The sequence below is a fragment of the Temnothorax nylanderi genome, unplaced genomic scaffold, assembly GCF_030848795.1.
Source record: "Temnothorax nylanderi isolate EJ_2023f unplaced genomic scaffold, tnyl_v1.0 TNYL_tig0152_pilon, whole genome shotgun sequence".
Lineage (NCBI taxonomy): Eukaryota > Metazoa > Arthropoda > Insecta > Hymenoptera > Formicidae > Temnothorax > Temnothorax nylanderi.
The window spans coordinates 67,741-85,272 of record NW_027249214.1 but is presented as its reverse complement, the minus strand read 5'-3'; the positions used below and the strand labels follow the sequence as shown (position 1 = coordinate 85,272).

Here is a 17,532-nt window from a genome sequence, read left to right as displayed (position 1 = left end):
TTAATCTCTTCGACACGTAGCTTTTATCGAAGTTATACATTGACTGTTATTCACTTTCTGGAGCAATCGTCTTTTATCATTTCGATTTTTATCAATTTTCTAGTTGCCATATTTTTATATAACTTTCGAATATTTAATTTTTTTTATACACGCATGTACAGCACTTAATTTTAGACAAACATGCCCCTGTTTTTAATCACGTGCGTTTATCATGAAAAAACAATTATACATATAACTTGTATTTCAAAATATAAAAAATTATTAGTATATTCTTTAATTAATTCTTTCATTAATGGAATTTCTTTGTAGTGTTTTAGGATTTATGAGAACCTAAATGAATTCATTAATTAAGAACTTCTTACGGAATATAATGGAATAATTCTTTTTCTTAATGTGAGGAAATCTTTATTTCAACTGCAGTATCATCTGCACGATACTTAATTATTATTATACTTAATAGTAGACTTTAAAAAGGTTGCAGCAATAGTATCTATATGATCCAATTTTCGTTGAAAAGAATTTGCTACAATTGTCGAAGGTTTCGTGTATCATGAAAGCGTATCGCGAGTGAGAGTGAGAGTATTTTTCTACAATTTCTATCTTTAGCCTGCATCCTTTACCTCTTTGAATTATTAAACGTCTACACATAACTTCTAAATTTAGACAAAAGATAACTATTTTTAGATGCAAACTTCTGCCCGTAGCTTCTAACTTCGAAGAGAAACTTGACTGCCTTAAACTATGAATTAGACTAAATCATATAGAATTCAGAATATATAATTTCACAGCATCTGTTCTCCAACCTAAGTACAACCGTGAAATTCTAATAATTAAAATCTAAGTATTATTAACTAGAATTTAATATTATTAACTTCTTAGGTCCTAGACCATAAGTATTTGAATCAGATTTAGCATTAAATGTGGCTATTTAATTTCTAATCCGAGAAAATGTTGCATATGCACGTAAAAGGAATAAAACTTAAAATCGAACGAGCACAATGTCAACTGCAAAAAAATTTCCATTTGAAACTGAAAACATTTATCATTACCACGGTCATTTTCGTTGAATGCGTATCCCTCAATTGTCAACGTCCAGCTGCGAAGAGGCCTTCGATCTTCGCAGTAAGAACGAAAAGAAACGAAAGACAAAGGAAAGGACAGTCAAAGAGCGAATTCCCAGGAGAAAAAAAAAGAGTTTTCACAATTGTCACTTATTAAAAGGTCGCTCTATGCGACACAGAGCGACCTCGAGAATCGGAGGTGAGTGGATCACTTTCACGATAACGATAACGGGTCACTCGGTTGGATTCTTAGGCACTGAGGCGCTAATCGCGCTACGGATGAATCGAGATACCGAGTTTACTTTCACTGCAGTCACCGCCGATTGCGGTAAAACATACCGGAAGATCTAATTAACTGATCGAGCAGGTTCCGGCAGGGTCGCGACATAAATAATTGTCTCCGCGAGTTTATCGGCCGCACGTTCAATCTCGTCGAAGATCCGTCGATCGCCGACAACGAGGATCCGATGTCACCAAATGCCTTTTAATTATTTCGCGTCGAAGATCACCGATCGATCGACCGCGATTCCCAATTACGGCTATTAGGTGGCTTCCTATATCACTCTATTCCATTTCGCTGCGCGATTCGACGCACGTGGATCACTTTGAAACTACTACGATTTTAGTCGTCTCTCTCTCTCTCTCTCGCTACAAATCTTCCCCCCTCCCCTCAAACTTGTTCACACCGATACGGGATCCACCCGTCAAACACGTAGAATTTCGAGCCGGGACTTTTTTCTTTACGCGGCCGAGTTCTCGTCGTTGTCGAATCGCATCGCAGGATCACCGCGGGATCACTGGCACGAAAGGAAACTGACTAACTGACTAACGCGAGATAATATAACGGGTCGGTCCGGTCGAATCGCCTCCCACTACGTTTTCCAACTCCCGCCACCGGTCACGACTTCACTTCACTGCGCACCATGTTGGCAGTCATCGCGACCCTGCCTCCGCGAACCCCCTTTCTTCGCTTCCTTACCTGAGAGACTCACAAGCTTCCATTGTCTTATATAAACCAAATTAAGGCTAAGACGAATTAAAGAAAGTTCCGGCCCGACAGGCATTTCTAATCTTCCCATTGTTAGAATTTATGTTTCTTTTTCTGTTTTCTTTGGAGACTGCTTAGAATAATTCGGGAAGTTTTATGGGATATTTGAACGTGTCTTTTCGAATACACTCGTAGCTTCGATGAGTTTCGGTAGCTCAAAAACTGCACTGAGAAAAAAAATGTGTTAATCCGAAAAAAATATTTAGTCCGATACGTGCAACTAAACATATTAGTTAGTTAACTAAACATTGGTTGTTTCAACAATTATTACGTTGCACTAAAAAAGGTATAGTGCATTCTTGTCAACCATAAAAATTTTTTAATCAAGAATTAATTAATTCAACTTATGTTTAGTTAAACTAACTAAAATGTTTAGTTGCACGTATCCCGGACTAAATATTTTTTTCGGATTAACAAATTTTTTTCTCAGTGTGCGGACAAGGATCTACGCAATTTTTAGGAAACGATTTTTCCGAAACTCGTCGAGATATAAATGTCGCAATTTTTTTTATTTGCTATGCACATATTTATAATATGCGCATTCTAGACATATTTCTCGACTACCGAATATCCTAATTTTTTTTAAATAACAGTGAATCATATGATTATCTTATTCCTTTGAAACACTCGTCATGTGTGCTCAGATACACGACAACCTTTAGTCTTTGGTATAATAATAACATAATCCGCGTCCGAAGTACTCTGTGTATCTTTTACTCATCTTAAATTATTAGATTCAAATATTAAAATTTAAATATGAAACTTACCGAAAGAAGCGTCATGTTTTATATAAGATGAAAACTGTCTTGCCCTTTTAAAAATATCTAAACAGCAACAAACTAGATATAGATATCTACAATGTTATAGATATCGTTCCAGCTCTTCCTCGAATCCTCTTCAATCAAAGTATATTGCACCGAGATAATGTTGTACAAATAGATACTGTAGATGATACTGTATCAGCACAAATATCTGCGATTATCGGCTCGTATATTAGCCTGTCTATCTTTATGAAAAAAAATTACTTATGATCACAGCACAGTAGGCACGTATATTTTCATAAAAAATTACGAAGATATATACAATGCTCTGACTTGTTGCTATTGCACTACGTACTCTCTCTACCACGTCTCAATAGAAACTAGGACCTAATGTCGACTGGAGCAACTCAGGTACTGAAGTGAACATAGCTCTGTAGGGCCTCTTTATAGGCCTGCATTCGGGGGTCGTATTGTTTCGGTTCTAAAAGGGCGTTTCTTTAAAAGCTGACTGGATTGGAAGCGAGGGAGATGCCACACCAGCAAATTGCTGAGCTAACTGGTCATTGGCTAAATCCGAAATTGTTGATCTGTAGACGTTGCATGTAGGTATAAGTATATATTAACACTGCGCTCTTAGGTTGTTATATTTTTACATACGACGTAGTAGTTTTTGCTGCAGTGTCTGCAACAACGACAGCGAATGTAGCAACTTACAATTATAATGCAGCGATAACAACGACAGAGTAGCAGTTACAATTACGATGCAGCGATAACAGCCGACAAGTTTGTACATACGGAAAGATATATTGATACTGAACATTGAATATTTAACATCTGCAACTTTGTCAACCTCTGCACAGTACGGTAAATTTTCAAAAATCCTATCCCCCATAAATCAGAGAAACTCACGAGATAAGATGTATTTTCGCTTGCTAAAACTCATAAAAGCGATGAATAATGATTTTCGGAATGTAAAGTTTATTTCTTTTCATAAAATTTTCCTGTGACAAATGGTTTAAGAACTTACTTATGCCCGTTTTCACCAACGTCGCTTAACTTTAATCTTAGTTCAATTCACTCTTTGTCGGTTTCTAAGGGAGACTGTTAGAAAGAGACGAAGAGTGAATTGAACTAAGATTCAAGAAACGACGTTGGTGAAAAAGGGCATTAAGAAATCGAAATGTAACGAAACTTTCTCTTTCTTTACCTTTTTCTTTTTTTTATTTCCTATCTTATTTCTTTTGTCGCAAATTGACTTTTAGTCATCATCAAATCATAAATAAAGCTTTTGGAATAAGACTTTCGTATTTCTAAACAAATTTACTCGGCAAAATTTTTCTATTTCACCGAAAAAAAACCTTTTACTGCAATATTAAGTAAGAAAAGAATATAATAGAAAAGACTCACAAAAGAATGTTTTCAGGTAGAAATTCGTGCATTCACGCGTAAAAGTATTAGGTATTAGACACAGAAGATTTAGCCCAAACGTATACCTACTAGCAGCACATTTTCTATTTATCTGATTTCATTGAACACGTGTATACTTTCACTTTACTTCTTAAAAATCCAAATAAAAAGGTTTACAACGGTTATGTCAATATTTCCTATAGGTTTACAATAGGTACCTAAAGATTAATGTTTCTGCATCTTAGGTCCTATTCGCGACAACCTATTCTATATACCTACATATAAAGAACTTTGCCATTTTTTGTCTATACGTCTCTGCTTTCATTCATTAACTGCCATCGAATTTCAATAGAATATAGAAACTATGTTTATTTCCGCGATTGCTTCATACTTTCCAAATTAAATATCTAAACAATTAAATATGTTGAAATTACAAAAATCTTAAGCTAAATGTTTTTTAGACATTAGACATCAAATTTAAAAAAAATCAAAATTATAATTCGACACAAAATATAGCTTTATAATTCGAAAAAGAATATAATTATGAGGATTTCAGATTATAAGATCCTTTAATATTTTAATCTTTTTGTTTGTTACTAACTTTTATTTCATTTATATCTGTAAATTCTCCGCAAAATACTTTGTCTCAAATACCAGGGAAAATTTGCATTAAAAAAATAGTTTTGTTTAAAAATACTCGGATATCTGTTTGTTGCTGTTATATCTATACCGTCTATTCGAATGTTTTATTCACGGAATATAATAACGAACAGCGAATTGTGCGAGTGTGTGTTTCTTTCAATAAAATTGGTGAGATCGAAAAAAAAGCATCGTGCGACAAGCGAAGTTATCGCGAAGACATGCGGGTCTTTATCTTCAACATGCACGAGTCGCTGATTATAGGAACCAGATAAATATGTGTGCCGACTGGATATGAAAATACTTTTAATCGCATGTGTCGATTGCGCAACGAGTTGACAAAGAAAATTGTGGACATTGAAAATATCGTGACACACTTGACAATTTTATTCAACTATATTAGTCATACTTTTTAACGAGTGTTTGACGGCGATTTTAATCTATTTCGTTTTGCAAATGCGGAAAAAATTCTGAACAATTCAGGTGAAAGTTCGCGGGATTTCATCCATTTTCCACTTTCAAATTGATTCCTCGACATTTCCGACTATATTAATCGATGGAAATTAAGTATAACAGTACTTAAGAACTATTTGATTAACATCTGTAACAAACAATTCGAAGAGAGGTTACCGATATTACTCAATTGATAAAGACTTAATCTATCGGCGATATATACGTACAGTATGTTATTGCGCAAAATGCTGACTTATCACATATCGCAATTTAAAAACTCGCATACATAAAAAGCTCGACCACGCAAACTTTCACCGAATTCGATTGCTCTTTAAAAAATTCCAGAGATTGAAGTACGTACACATGTTTACTTGCGCAATAAAGCATCTTATTATAAAGCGAGATAACGCATTGCATTTAAATATACATATATACAATAGGAGCCGTGCGTCCGAAATCTCCCTTTCCGATTTTTAGATACAGAACTACAATTTAAAAGCAATTACAAATTTTGAAGTAATTGATAGAGATACATACAAGTGGTAAGTAATCAAAGTCTCGATACTCAACCCGATTACGGTTAAAATTAATTTCCGGCTTAAAATCCTGGGAACGCTCTCTGGTCATGTGTGGTGCCCGTTATCACTACACGCGTTATCGTCGTTTCGAATCACCTCGGTTGCGTATGCCGCGGTAGATTACGCATACAACTTCAGCGAATCGCGAATTCAATTCGACGAATCAGCACCGGATGTGTATCACGGTTTTTTGGACCGAAGATCACGCAATATATGTATTCGTCTCTCTATCTATACAAACGCATGCGCCAGATTAAAATATTTAAAATACAAAGACGCAAAGATAGGAAATGCTCGCTTGAATTATTATTGACGTGAAGAAATAAGCTATGTGAAATTGATAAAGAAATCGTGAGCTGTATCATCGATACTCCACGAATTTCACGAAGGATTTATAGAAGTAATCATTCTTATGTGCTTCACACATTATCTATATTCATAAAAATTTATAAAAAAGAGTTTACATTTATCTATTTATTTCATTATCACTTGATTTGAATTTGTTATATATGTATTCGTGTCGTATACGTATAATGAGATTTTTTAACGGTGCACGTCCTAAAGCTAGATTTTAGGATTAAATGTCAGAAAGCAAATAACTAAATCACGAATATAAAATTTTTCGTTTTTTTCAGGCAATTTCTTTTATCTCTAAACTATAACATTACATATGACGATTTATATTTCGTTTTATCTTGCTGCAGTTTTATATTAAAAAAAAGCAAATAACTAAATCACGAATATAGAATTTTTCGTATTTTTTCAGGCAATTTCTTTTATCTCTAAACTGTACATTACATATGACGATTTATATTTCATTTTATCTCGCTGCAGTTTTATACTAAAAAAAATATCGATAATTCAACAAGAGTTGCCGGCCATTCAGCAAATAGTTGCTCAATATGGAATTATGTTAATCAAAAGATGAGTGACTATACCGAATAATCAAGCAGAATAGTTTTCATCGATTTGACGTGCATGCAAATCGCTAAAGAAAAAAAAAACACTCGAGCATAAGAAAATAAGTTCTTTGCTGGTCGAGTTTAATAAATATTATTGACGTGAAAGATAGCGTTCAAGTATCCTTGAGAATCGCGAAAAATCACGCGTGGTTTCGAACCGAGCACAAAGATGTTGAAACGGTATCGATATCGGTGTCATGATTGAACTACAGAGGAGGAGAAAATCGATTCTAAATTTTCATAGAACTCATATGTAATAAAAATTCCTATATCCCAGAAAGCCCTACGTGATAAATGAATTTGCCAGATTATAAAAAGAATGCATTGTTAAATGTGCACTATATTGCTATAACATTATTTGTATACTGTTTGCTGGCTTTTAAACAATGATATTTGTAATTAATGTCGATTCTAACAGATTATTTCAGCAAATATCGTAAGAAAACTAGCGACACTTATAAAATAGCGTACGCATAACGAAGGGGTGATATGCGAGCATAATAAGCATTTCTAATTATAAGTGAACGATGTCAAAGGAGCAATTGCAAATTGAAGAAGAAATTAAAACGTGACACAGAGCTGCGTCTTGTACCAGAGGCGGAATAATATTTACGTAACGCGAGATATTGCATTTCTTTAGGTAGATTAAAAGATAATCACGAAGAAGAAACGTGATCGCGAAAATTAAAGCGTCCGCCCGCAAGACAAGCTCCATTTTGTAATTAATCGGGATTCAAGTTAAACGAACGAAAGTATCTGCAAGAAATTACAACAAATTAATACGATGCATTTGATCTTTCTCAAATGCGATTTGAGAAAGATAAATTGGGTATGATTGATTAAAATCAATTAAAATATACAATAGCCCCCTCTTTCCCCTTCTCTCTCTCTCTTTCCCTCGGTTCCTCTTCATACATATATACCTATATTATATGGAAAAAAAATAACCATTAACCGATTATTGTAATTTAATTTGATAAGATAACAAAGCATCGATTATTCTTTTCAAAAGCCCATATATGAAATAAGAGATCTGAGTTAAAAATGATGGTATCGATCGTAACGAAATCCTATCTCAGCAGCTACACTATTCATGCTAATTTAGGAGTTCCGAGCTATCTGCCTTACCGAATCAATATGCCTTACCGAAGAGGCAATACGCACGCGGACATTAATTAATGAAGCGCCGACTAGCAGCGCGCGATATCTCACTCGTTGTTATCGGCATCGGAGAGCCAACAGCGGTCAAGGATTACACCGTAGCGCTATCATTAACGTGGCGATATCGTCATCAGGAGAAAATGAGAAAGAGAAAGAAAGAGAGAGAGGGAGGGGGGGAGGGCAAACCGATATATTCATCATATTTGGAATATGTCATGCTGTACAGCGCGAGTTCGGCAAAATTTCTCACATACATCGGCGATAATGCCGGGCCGGGTATCGCGCCGTGGAATTGCTTAAAAGCAGTGGGGAGAGGGCGGGGAATAGCGGGGAGAATGCGGTGCCGTTAAAGCTGCTCTATAAATAATCGGCCGGTGTATTTCCAGGGGCCCCCCCTCCTCGCTTACGCAACGTCGTCGTGCAAAGGCGATAAGGATAAGCACGAACGTTGCCTTCGAACTTGCTTCGCTTGGTGAACGGCTTTTATATGGCCCCGCGGCCCGTACACGATCCGGTTATCGGCGCGATCTTCTCGCGACGTTTTTTAATTCATCTTTTTAATTCTCACACATACACTTATCTCTCATTCATCTATCCGATTTCCCCCTGATAGGTTCTCCTTTCCGTCTATTAATTTCCTCATCAATCATTAAATATGTTTCCTGATGGATTGAAAAGGTTATGAAAAAGTACCTTGCAGAATTGCTTATAAGTAGTTATCGAATTGTTGGAAAAGTCAGATGCATTGTAAGATACAAAAAATAATTATTGTCTTTAGAGAATTAGTAAAGCTTGAAGCCAATAACATTAATATCAATTAGTCTCGCAAGTCGTCAAAGTTATGCCAGATTTATAATAATTGCCATTGGAATGTTGCGCGTCATCATGATACATAAATCTCACGATTTCATTGTTTAACTTGGAAAATTCTCTTCTCTCAAATCTGATTCGAGCCGAAATTTAATAAGAGACAAGCACACGTGCACGGTTCTCGACGGTTTCCCGATTCACGGCGTTATCCGATTACGCGCTTCCTCATTTATCTCTCTCATCGCTGCGAAAACCGTGATCCCCACGGATCGTAATTCGTCGATTGATTTTCTCTGTCGAGCTGTGTGTGTCGGGCGAGCGAAAGGGACCGGGGAAGAGAGGGCGGAGAAAGTATGCGGTGTTACGTCCGAATCGGTAAGCTTCCTACTACGGGCTCATTTAGCTCTACGATTGTAATTTCGAGTTACGTTATCATGACGAGGAGGAAGACGAAGGAGAGAACGAGTTTCTTTACGCGCTCGCGTTCGAATTTCTCCACGCCGTAATCCAGATTTTTCGTGCGTCGCCGTCGTCGTCGACGCGCTCGAGAAATCGTTTGCTGTACTGATTCTTCTACAAGAACACGCTCGCGAAACAACTTGTTCATTTCCGATGGCCGTCCCAGTGTTTTGATTGAAATATCAAGCGATCGCTATAGACTTTGACTTGATAAATACTTAATTTGATCTGCAAAGTCTTTCTCTTGGCAACGTACAACTTTTTGCATTTTATAAGATATTGCATATCTTTTATCATTTATATGAAATCTTCCTCTCCCCGCAATTTCTTCTTATGATTATATTCGAAAAAGATTACGCGCAAGAAATAAGGAAATTGAAGGAGATCAAACGGCTTAAAAAAAAAATCATGTGAAATTCAATATAAAGCTTCGGTTATGAGAAACCCTGCATAAAAATTGCATCCAACGATTGAGTTGGCGAAATCTCGAAAGAGACAGGGGAGAAGCTTACGTATCCTCGCCGTTATCAGCGAAGAAATCGTATTGCGCGAACAGTCGCAGTTCGCTCGACGTAACGCGAGTTATCGCGAAGAAGGAGTGGGGAGGAGGTTGCGGCGCAAGAGGCGAAAATACATAAAAATAGCCTCTTTCGCTTTCGCATAATCACAAGGTCAGTACAACATTGCCTCGACAAGGAGACGCCTCGCCGGCCTCGCCCACGTCAGCAATTTTCTAAGCGCGATCACCGAAAAATCGGCCGAGTCAATCACAAACTGCTATATCCATTGACCCCTTCGACATATCACGAATACAATAATATCTATGTTTTATGAATTTTATAAGTTATGTATGTTAATCTGCAATAATATGTATTGTACGGGGATATTGGCCCTGCCGCCTCGTATTAGCTTCTATATATATCCACTTTTTTTTATATATTCCGCACTTCCTTCTTTTGCCGGAAAAATTGCCTATACTCTCGTATAAACATGGCATGAAAAAAGGAGAAATTTAATTTTGTTGTCTGATAGCCGGCATGAAATCCAATTTTTCATCGAAAATTATTATTATAGCAATTAAATGAAGAAGCTCACTTGTCATAATTGTATGTACGTTTCCTTCTTACAAAGTGAAAGCTACAGAAATTCTATGCGAATATGTGTATATGTATATAACGTATATAAATTCATTTAAAAGCTCCCACTTTATTATACTAAAAAACAACGTTCTTTTTTAAGTTAACTACTTATTACATCGTATTTATTATAGTAATTTGCAGCAAGTTAACTTTTATACATATAAATAACTAATTGTATGGCATATCGTTTTAAACACTGTTTTATTAAATTCGATATTAATGACGATGTAAAAAGAGTTTTATAAAGATTTTCTTAAAATTTATTTTAATAATTACTTGACTTATAAATACTTAATTATACCAAAATAATGCGATATTTTAAGAAATCACTTTAACGAAATAAAAATAACTCGGCACAAACGGCCAAGAAACTTTTACTGATCTTGCATCAAGAAAGATCTTTTGTGGTTGAGAGAAAGGAGTTGCATCATGAAATATCGCTATCTATCTTACGTGTCATTTGTCAGCAATTGGATAGAAAGTTCTCACTTCTCACTAATCGATCAATGAAATCTTCGCAATGAGACTTCACTTTTCGTACTGAGATTTATAAGCAAGTAAACACAAAATTAACGAGATTAATTATTCATCGCTAATATTTCAACATATTCAAGATATTGTTGAACATATAATACTAACTGGAATCAATTAATTAATTATTACTTAATTCTTATTTAATTATTACTTAATTAATTAGTTATCATTTCGAAATCTTTTTTGTTCTAGTAATCTTCTTTCTCGTTCATTTCTTTATATTAAAAAAATTATGTTTGTTGAAAATCGAAAAAGGATCAAGAATTTGAACGATTAATTTTAAGAGATATGGAATCCTATAAAGTATATTAATCTTGAAAATATTTTACTTGATTTTCTTCGCAGTGCATTTCGCAGTACTTATATGCGGTCTCGTTTCGCGTATACTTGGCGCGAGACACGAGACACTACCGTGTCTCTTGATCTTATGACTAGAGTTAATCGATCGCATAAAAAGAATTTAAAAAAAAAAACTCACGCCGTGGAAGAAGGTATCCGCCGGTTTGTTGACATCACCTGCAAATAAAAAGATAAAATTAAAACACAGAAAGGTCTTTTAAACACGACGATTATCTCTCTCTCTCTCTCTCTCTTCCCGCCTTATCTTTATTTATCTTAGTTTTATTATACCCTTATGTATGATGTAATCCTTGCCTCACTTTCGTGATAAGTTAAATTAATCTACATAATCGTGTACTTCTGTTCCTCGTATCGATATAGAATCGACCAAAATCAACGTAAATACACGTATTCTGTAAGCAAAATAGATTTATACGCCATTACATCGGATCGGCTGAGCGCGATGTTACAAGGCACGAAAAACACCGGGGCTTGACAGCTGCTATATAATCCCGTTTACAAACAAGCTGTCTATTTAAATCGTAGTTCCAGGTATACCATTCGCGAATGCAAATAGCGGCAGCAAAATGAACGAGAAACTGCTGCCACATTTCCTCGATCAGTCTAATAACGTCTAATAACGTTGATAGACTTGACATTCGAGTAAAAAAATCAACGATCGCGTTAAAAATAAGTATTACGATTAGAAGTTCTCAGGCGACGCAAGACATTGTAATTTTCTAGACTTTTTTCACTTCCGTGAAATCCTCATTAGACTATAATAGCAATAATGAATCTTCAATCTTAAACCTGATCTTTTTTTCATCAAAAACTAATTGTATTATTATTTATATAATATAATAATACAGTAAGTAATATAAACGAGAGAAATAATAAAATTAAAAAACTTCTTTTAGTAAGGATTTTTTTTTAATTTCTTGATTTTTAAAACAAGAAATATTTTATTGTTCGGTTCAGTTGGTCGGAAAATTTTTCGCAAACCGCGAATGCTTTCGCCGGCGCGGAAAGACAGCGAGAAGGAATCGAGTCTACGTTCGACGGGAAAGCGAAAGTAGACACCGCGGTGACTTGTTTCGCTCCTCGAACGTTATAGACACTCCAGAAGCAATGAAAGCGATAAAGGACACCGGAGTGCTTAGTGTGTCTGTATCGAGAAAGAGAGAGAGAGAGAGAGAGAGAGAGAGAGAGAGAGAGAGAGAGAGAGAGAGAGAGAGAGAGAGAGAGAGAGAGAGAGAGAGAGAGAGAGAGAGAGAGAGATAGAGAACCGTAGGAGGGAGAGAGATTAAGCGCGAAATATATAACGGCTAAGTTATTGTGGCCCGTTCTTGGCGTGTGATTTAACGCTGAATACAGTGGCGATGATCGCGCAAGGTAACAGATTTTCGTCAGAAAACTAAAAGTCGAAATATAACTAGTGGCATTTAACGTTAAATTAGGGCAATTAAATATGCGCTGAATTCGTAAACTTGTCCGAAAGGTAACATTTTATCACGTATTCATGAAATAATTTCATAGCGTCTTAGTTCGCGTCAGAATCTTCAAGTAGTTGATAGTTCAGAAACGAGTTAGTCTATTTGACCATTGGTCCCTGACTATGTTAATATTAATATATTGACTTTCTTTGATAACCATCTACTCTCGGAATCTGATTCCACTGATTCGTGGTTGGGAGAAAGTGCGACAGTAATGGGAGACTTTGTCGTGTCACGGACAGATTGGATTGGTCCTTGATACACACTTGCCATTTAAATTAGATCAATTCTCTTCGTAACTATCTAGTCGATTCAGTTTGCTTTCTATTAATGTTACATTTATCATTCTAGTATCTTGAGATTAGAACTAATATTTTATAAAAATAGAACGGAAAATTTTTTCAATAGCTAAGAAACAATCTATTTAAGGATCCAATTTTATATTTTTAGTTTAAGGATTAACATCTTGTTTTCGATGTTAATTACCATCCAAACAATAAAAGCATGATTAATAATAATAAAAGAAATTACTTATACCAATGAAACATTTATGAAAATTATTTAAGAATATTACAAATAAATATGAATGTGTTATATCTAAAAAAATATTGTATTGTCGAATAGCGATGATAAAATTGATATGATAACATAATATACATATAAAACGAAAATGACTCTCTTTCTTTAATATAAAATTATAAATAGAATTAATATAGCACAATTTCTTTCTCTTTTATTTTCCCATTATTCTTCTATATTCTTTCATTCTTTCGTTACTAATCCAACTTTTATTAAATTTGCTGCTAAAAATGATTCTAAATGTATGTTTTTCTTGGTTGATTACCTACGCCGTCGTACACGGTGTATCGATGTATTCGCCGATTTTGCTAAATGGTAAGTTCAACTGAGAGATCTCTCTCGCGCTCACACTCACCGAGAAGCATCTGCTCCAGCTTGCGGCGGTCCACGCGGAAGCGTTCCTGGTGCAGATCCTCGGGATCGCTGATGCCCAGCAGGACCGCGAGGTCGCGCAGCTCCTCGCGGCTCTCGAATCCGGACTTGCCGGACACGCTGGTGGTCGCGGTGCCCTCCGACGTCTCCGACATCGTCTCCGCCGCCCGCCGTGGTTCGCCGTTGTTCACCACCATCTCGTCGGGCCTCATCCTGCCGTCCGACGAGAGACGCGTACCCGCCGCGACCTCCGCCTACCTCACACCACGTCGCGACGCTGCCGACAGAGGAAATAGAATAACTCAAAATTGAAATTAGATATTACTTATTTACGCGGTGTGCCTGCGAGAGAATCGAAAGCACAATTGACAAAAGAGCGAAACGATATTATTAGATACATCTTTGGCTGACAATGAGGTTGGGAGGTGGGGAACAGGCACACACATTCCATCCCGATGAAACTATCGCGCGGAATATTCCCATCCGGAGTTAATATCGCGCAGGATGGGCACTTGAAGGACGCGGAGAGAGATTTCGAATTCTCGTTCTCCGTATGTTTAAATACACATTTAACGCCGGTACGCGTTTGAGCCCGCTTCCAGCGTGATTTCTCAGCGATTTTGAGGCGATCCTCGTCGTTCGCGATGGCCCGCGAAAAAGTACGATCACGCGGCGGGGATCAGCAGACCTGTGGGTGTCATCCACCATGTACCACGTGCACGCCACGTTGATTTAATCACGTGAATTACCGATAATCAGGATCACGTGAACCGTCTCTCTCTCTCTCTCTCCCCTCTCTCTCTCTCTCTCTCTCTCTCCCCTCTCTCTCTCTCTCTCTCTCTCTCTCTCTCTCTCTCTCTCTCTCTCTCTCTCTCTCTCTCTCTCTCTCTCTCTCTCTCTCTCTCTCTCTCTCTCTCTCTCTCTCTCTCTCTCTCTCTTTCTCTCTCTCTCTCTCCGACGCATAATTTACGTCTCTCATGGCGGATACGGTAGTTCCTACCTGCCGAGGTAGAAAGGCTCTATTCGGAGAACGCGAACCGAATTTCGAATTATTGTTTATAAGCCTCGTGTTCGTTTATAAAATTCCAACGTTTTCTTCCGCGTGCAGTAAATTCGCCGAAATTCCTTCATAATTCCGGGCAAGAAACGGCTTGTTTGCTTCTGCATGGTTCATAGTCAACGCGAAAAAAAGGTAAACATCACGTAGGCAATACCAATCATGAGGAGTCACGTAGACGTAATTTTATACTCTACGGAGAGTCCAGGCCGGCGAGTTCGAGGACCATTAGACGAACTATTGTGTCCAATTAAACTATTAATTGTATGCGCAAACATAATAATAATAATTTAATATTTAAATAATAATTTATTGTCACGAGAGAAGTTACGCTCTATTTTTCTCGAATTTCAAAATTCGAGAAAGCGAGAAGAAATCGATAGAATCTTCGAGTTTGAAAAATCGGCAAGTTATTAAACGGACATCGTTTACTTGTTGCTCTCGATTTTTGGAGTCTTCCTGGAGTCTCGAGGAGAATAATTCTAGGAAGTCGAGAAAGAATTATTCTTTAATCCGTCGAGGATAATGCCCCCTCGATTAAATGTGCATCCAGGATGCAATGAACGTAGAAGACATTTCATTTTCGAACCAGACGCCTTATTCCCGTGTTAATTTTGCGGACATGTATCTCGGCGAGTCACACCGTATCGTCAAATACAAACTATCCCGGTATCGGGTCAAACCGTGTAAACTGTGTGGGGAGTGCTGGCGGCTCTTCGGAATAACATCACCTCTCGTCGCGCGGAACTGCCAGATTTTGAAATAACCGGAGGAGTATCTTCGGAAAACGAGCATCTAAAAGGTAGGACACAAATTACTCCGAAAACAAAAACGGACAGCGGTGCTCGTTGCTGAAGACAGAGGCTGGAGGCAGCAGGTGGTATCCGGGGTTACATCCTGGAGGATGCGGAACCTAGATACGGGAGGGATATCTGAGGGGGGCGAGGGAGGAGATATGATTACACTTCACATCACTGTCGGCCGAGGAGACGCGAACTGACCTGCACGACGACGATGGCACTGCGTGTCGATCTTATCGAGCTATTCGAGGTGATGGTGATGGCGGTGTGGTGCCGCGGGGGCCTGGGGCCTGGGGCCTGGGTCCTGGGTCCCGCCGCTGGCTCTCTATCTCCTTCGTCCCGGGGTCTGGTCCTCGTCCTCGCCGCTGCTGCCGTCCAACTCGATCGGCGGCAGCGCTGTAACCTGTCGTTGTAATCGGCGCGAGCGGGCGAGCGGGCGAGCGAGCGGAGCGGATCGGGCGATCGAGCGACGGTGTGCGGCGCGGTGTGCGCGGTGTAAACAAAATATGGCGGTGGTAACAAGTAAAAGGGGAGTTACCCCGGCAGAGAGGGGGGTCGCGGGGCGCGCGAAGGGCCCCGGCACCGTTTCCCGGAATTCGGCCCGGTTTTCGGGGTAAACGCCGACTAACGGGGCGGCGCGGGCGACCAATCGCGCGGCGCGTGCCACCGGCACCGATTCACCCGGTTTTTGTGCCGTCGTGCTATCCTCGGCTCCCGACGAACGTTTCCTCACCCGCCCCGACGCCGCCGACGCGTCGGTGTACGATACATTACATATGTATGCGTGTACACGTACGTGTATACATGTACGCGCGTAACAGAGACCTTCGCCGGCGGGAGAACGCCGACAAAAAATTGTTTTCCTGGACACATGTCGAAGAGCGGCGTGTATTACACGTCCGACACATCGAATTCATTTTCGAAACGATCGCGTGCTTACGACGATTGGAGAACCAGGAGCGGAATCGCGGGGCGAGTAGAAGGGGACTTAGGGGAGTGACGCGTGCAGGTGGAATTTTCATGGGGCACGTCGACGTTCGGGGATGGAGAAAAAACGCGAGAAAAGATTCCTCATCGATATATCGAATGATTATTATGTATATAATCGTATATTTCCATAACGGTAAATTGTATACAGTTGAATTTTTTGACAAAAGAATAACAATTTCATTCTTCTTTGACGGAAATATTGGATATACGAGATACATCTTCCTTTTCCATTCGTAATCCTGAAATTCGGGATGGAATTTTACTCGTGACAAATCTACAATCGCACGACGTATAAGTTCAGGGTTTTAAATTGTTCGGCGTACCACAATATAAGATACGCGTTAATATAATTTCTTCGCGGTACCTACACTGTTAAATTCCTAGTGTTAAATTATACTCAATTTGAGTCATTTTTAATAACCTTTCCTGTCGCCACTGCTCCTGCTCAATATATCGTTCATTTAACTAATTGTGAAATAATGTTAATTAAAACTAATAAAGTTAAAATAACACTTAACTTAACTAAAAAGATTTAAAAAAAATACTAACTTAACTAAAACAATATTAATTAAACTAATAAAGTTAAAATAATAAATTGGCACACATGGTAATTAAAAATAACAAAGTATTATTTAACTCAAGGTATCGGTTTAAATTCCATCCTTTAATATTTAATAGTGTATATAATAACGAAGAAATAAAATTAAATTTCCTCAACAGAATTTTAAGGTCGTCGGTGCCGCCGTATCAGTTCCTTCGTCCGGCCAATGCGATCCCTTCTCCACTGCGCGCCTCCGATTCCTTCGGCTGACCGCAGCCCTCCTTTCCACTGGGCCGCCCGGCGAGGCCCTCGCCAGAACAAGTGCTCCCTTTTCTACTGCATGTCGTTG

At 38.2% G+C, this 17,532-nt stretch overlaps 1 protein-coding gene across 3 annotated transcripts in view; it reads right to left on the bottom strand.

Annotated features, from left to right (window-relative positions):
• The window catches only part of Bicc (protein bicaudal C), a 37,161-nt gene extending 20,821 nt beyond the window's left edge, over nucleotides 1–16,340 (bottom strand). The window contains exons 1-3 of one of the 3 annotated variants that reach the window (XM_071714993.1): nucleotides 15,854–16,340; nucleotides 13,779–14,072; nucleotides 11,491–11,528 (exon numbers count right to left, since the gene is read on the bottom strand). In XM_071714993.1, the coding sequence (XP_071571094.1) occupies nucleotides 11,491–11,528; nucleotides 13,779–14,007 (267 nt within the window). In that variant the 5' untranslated portion in view covers nucleotides 14,008–14,072; nucleotides 15,854–16,340. Of the gene's footprint in view, nucleotides 1–1,049; nucleotides 1,918–11,490; nucleotides 11,529–13,778; nucleotides 14,073–15,853 lie in introns of those variants that run through there. The other 2 variants (XM_071714994.1, XM_071714995.1) reach the window with 2 other exon arrangements.
• Between the last annotated feature and the right edge of the window lie 1,192 nt (nucleotides 16,341–17,532).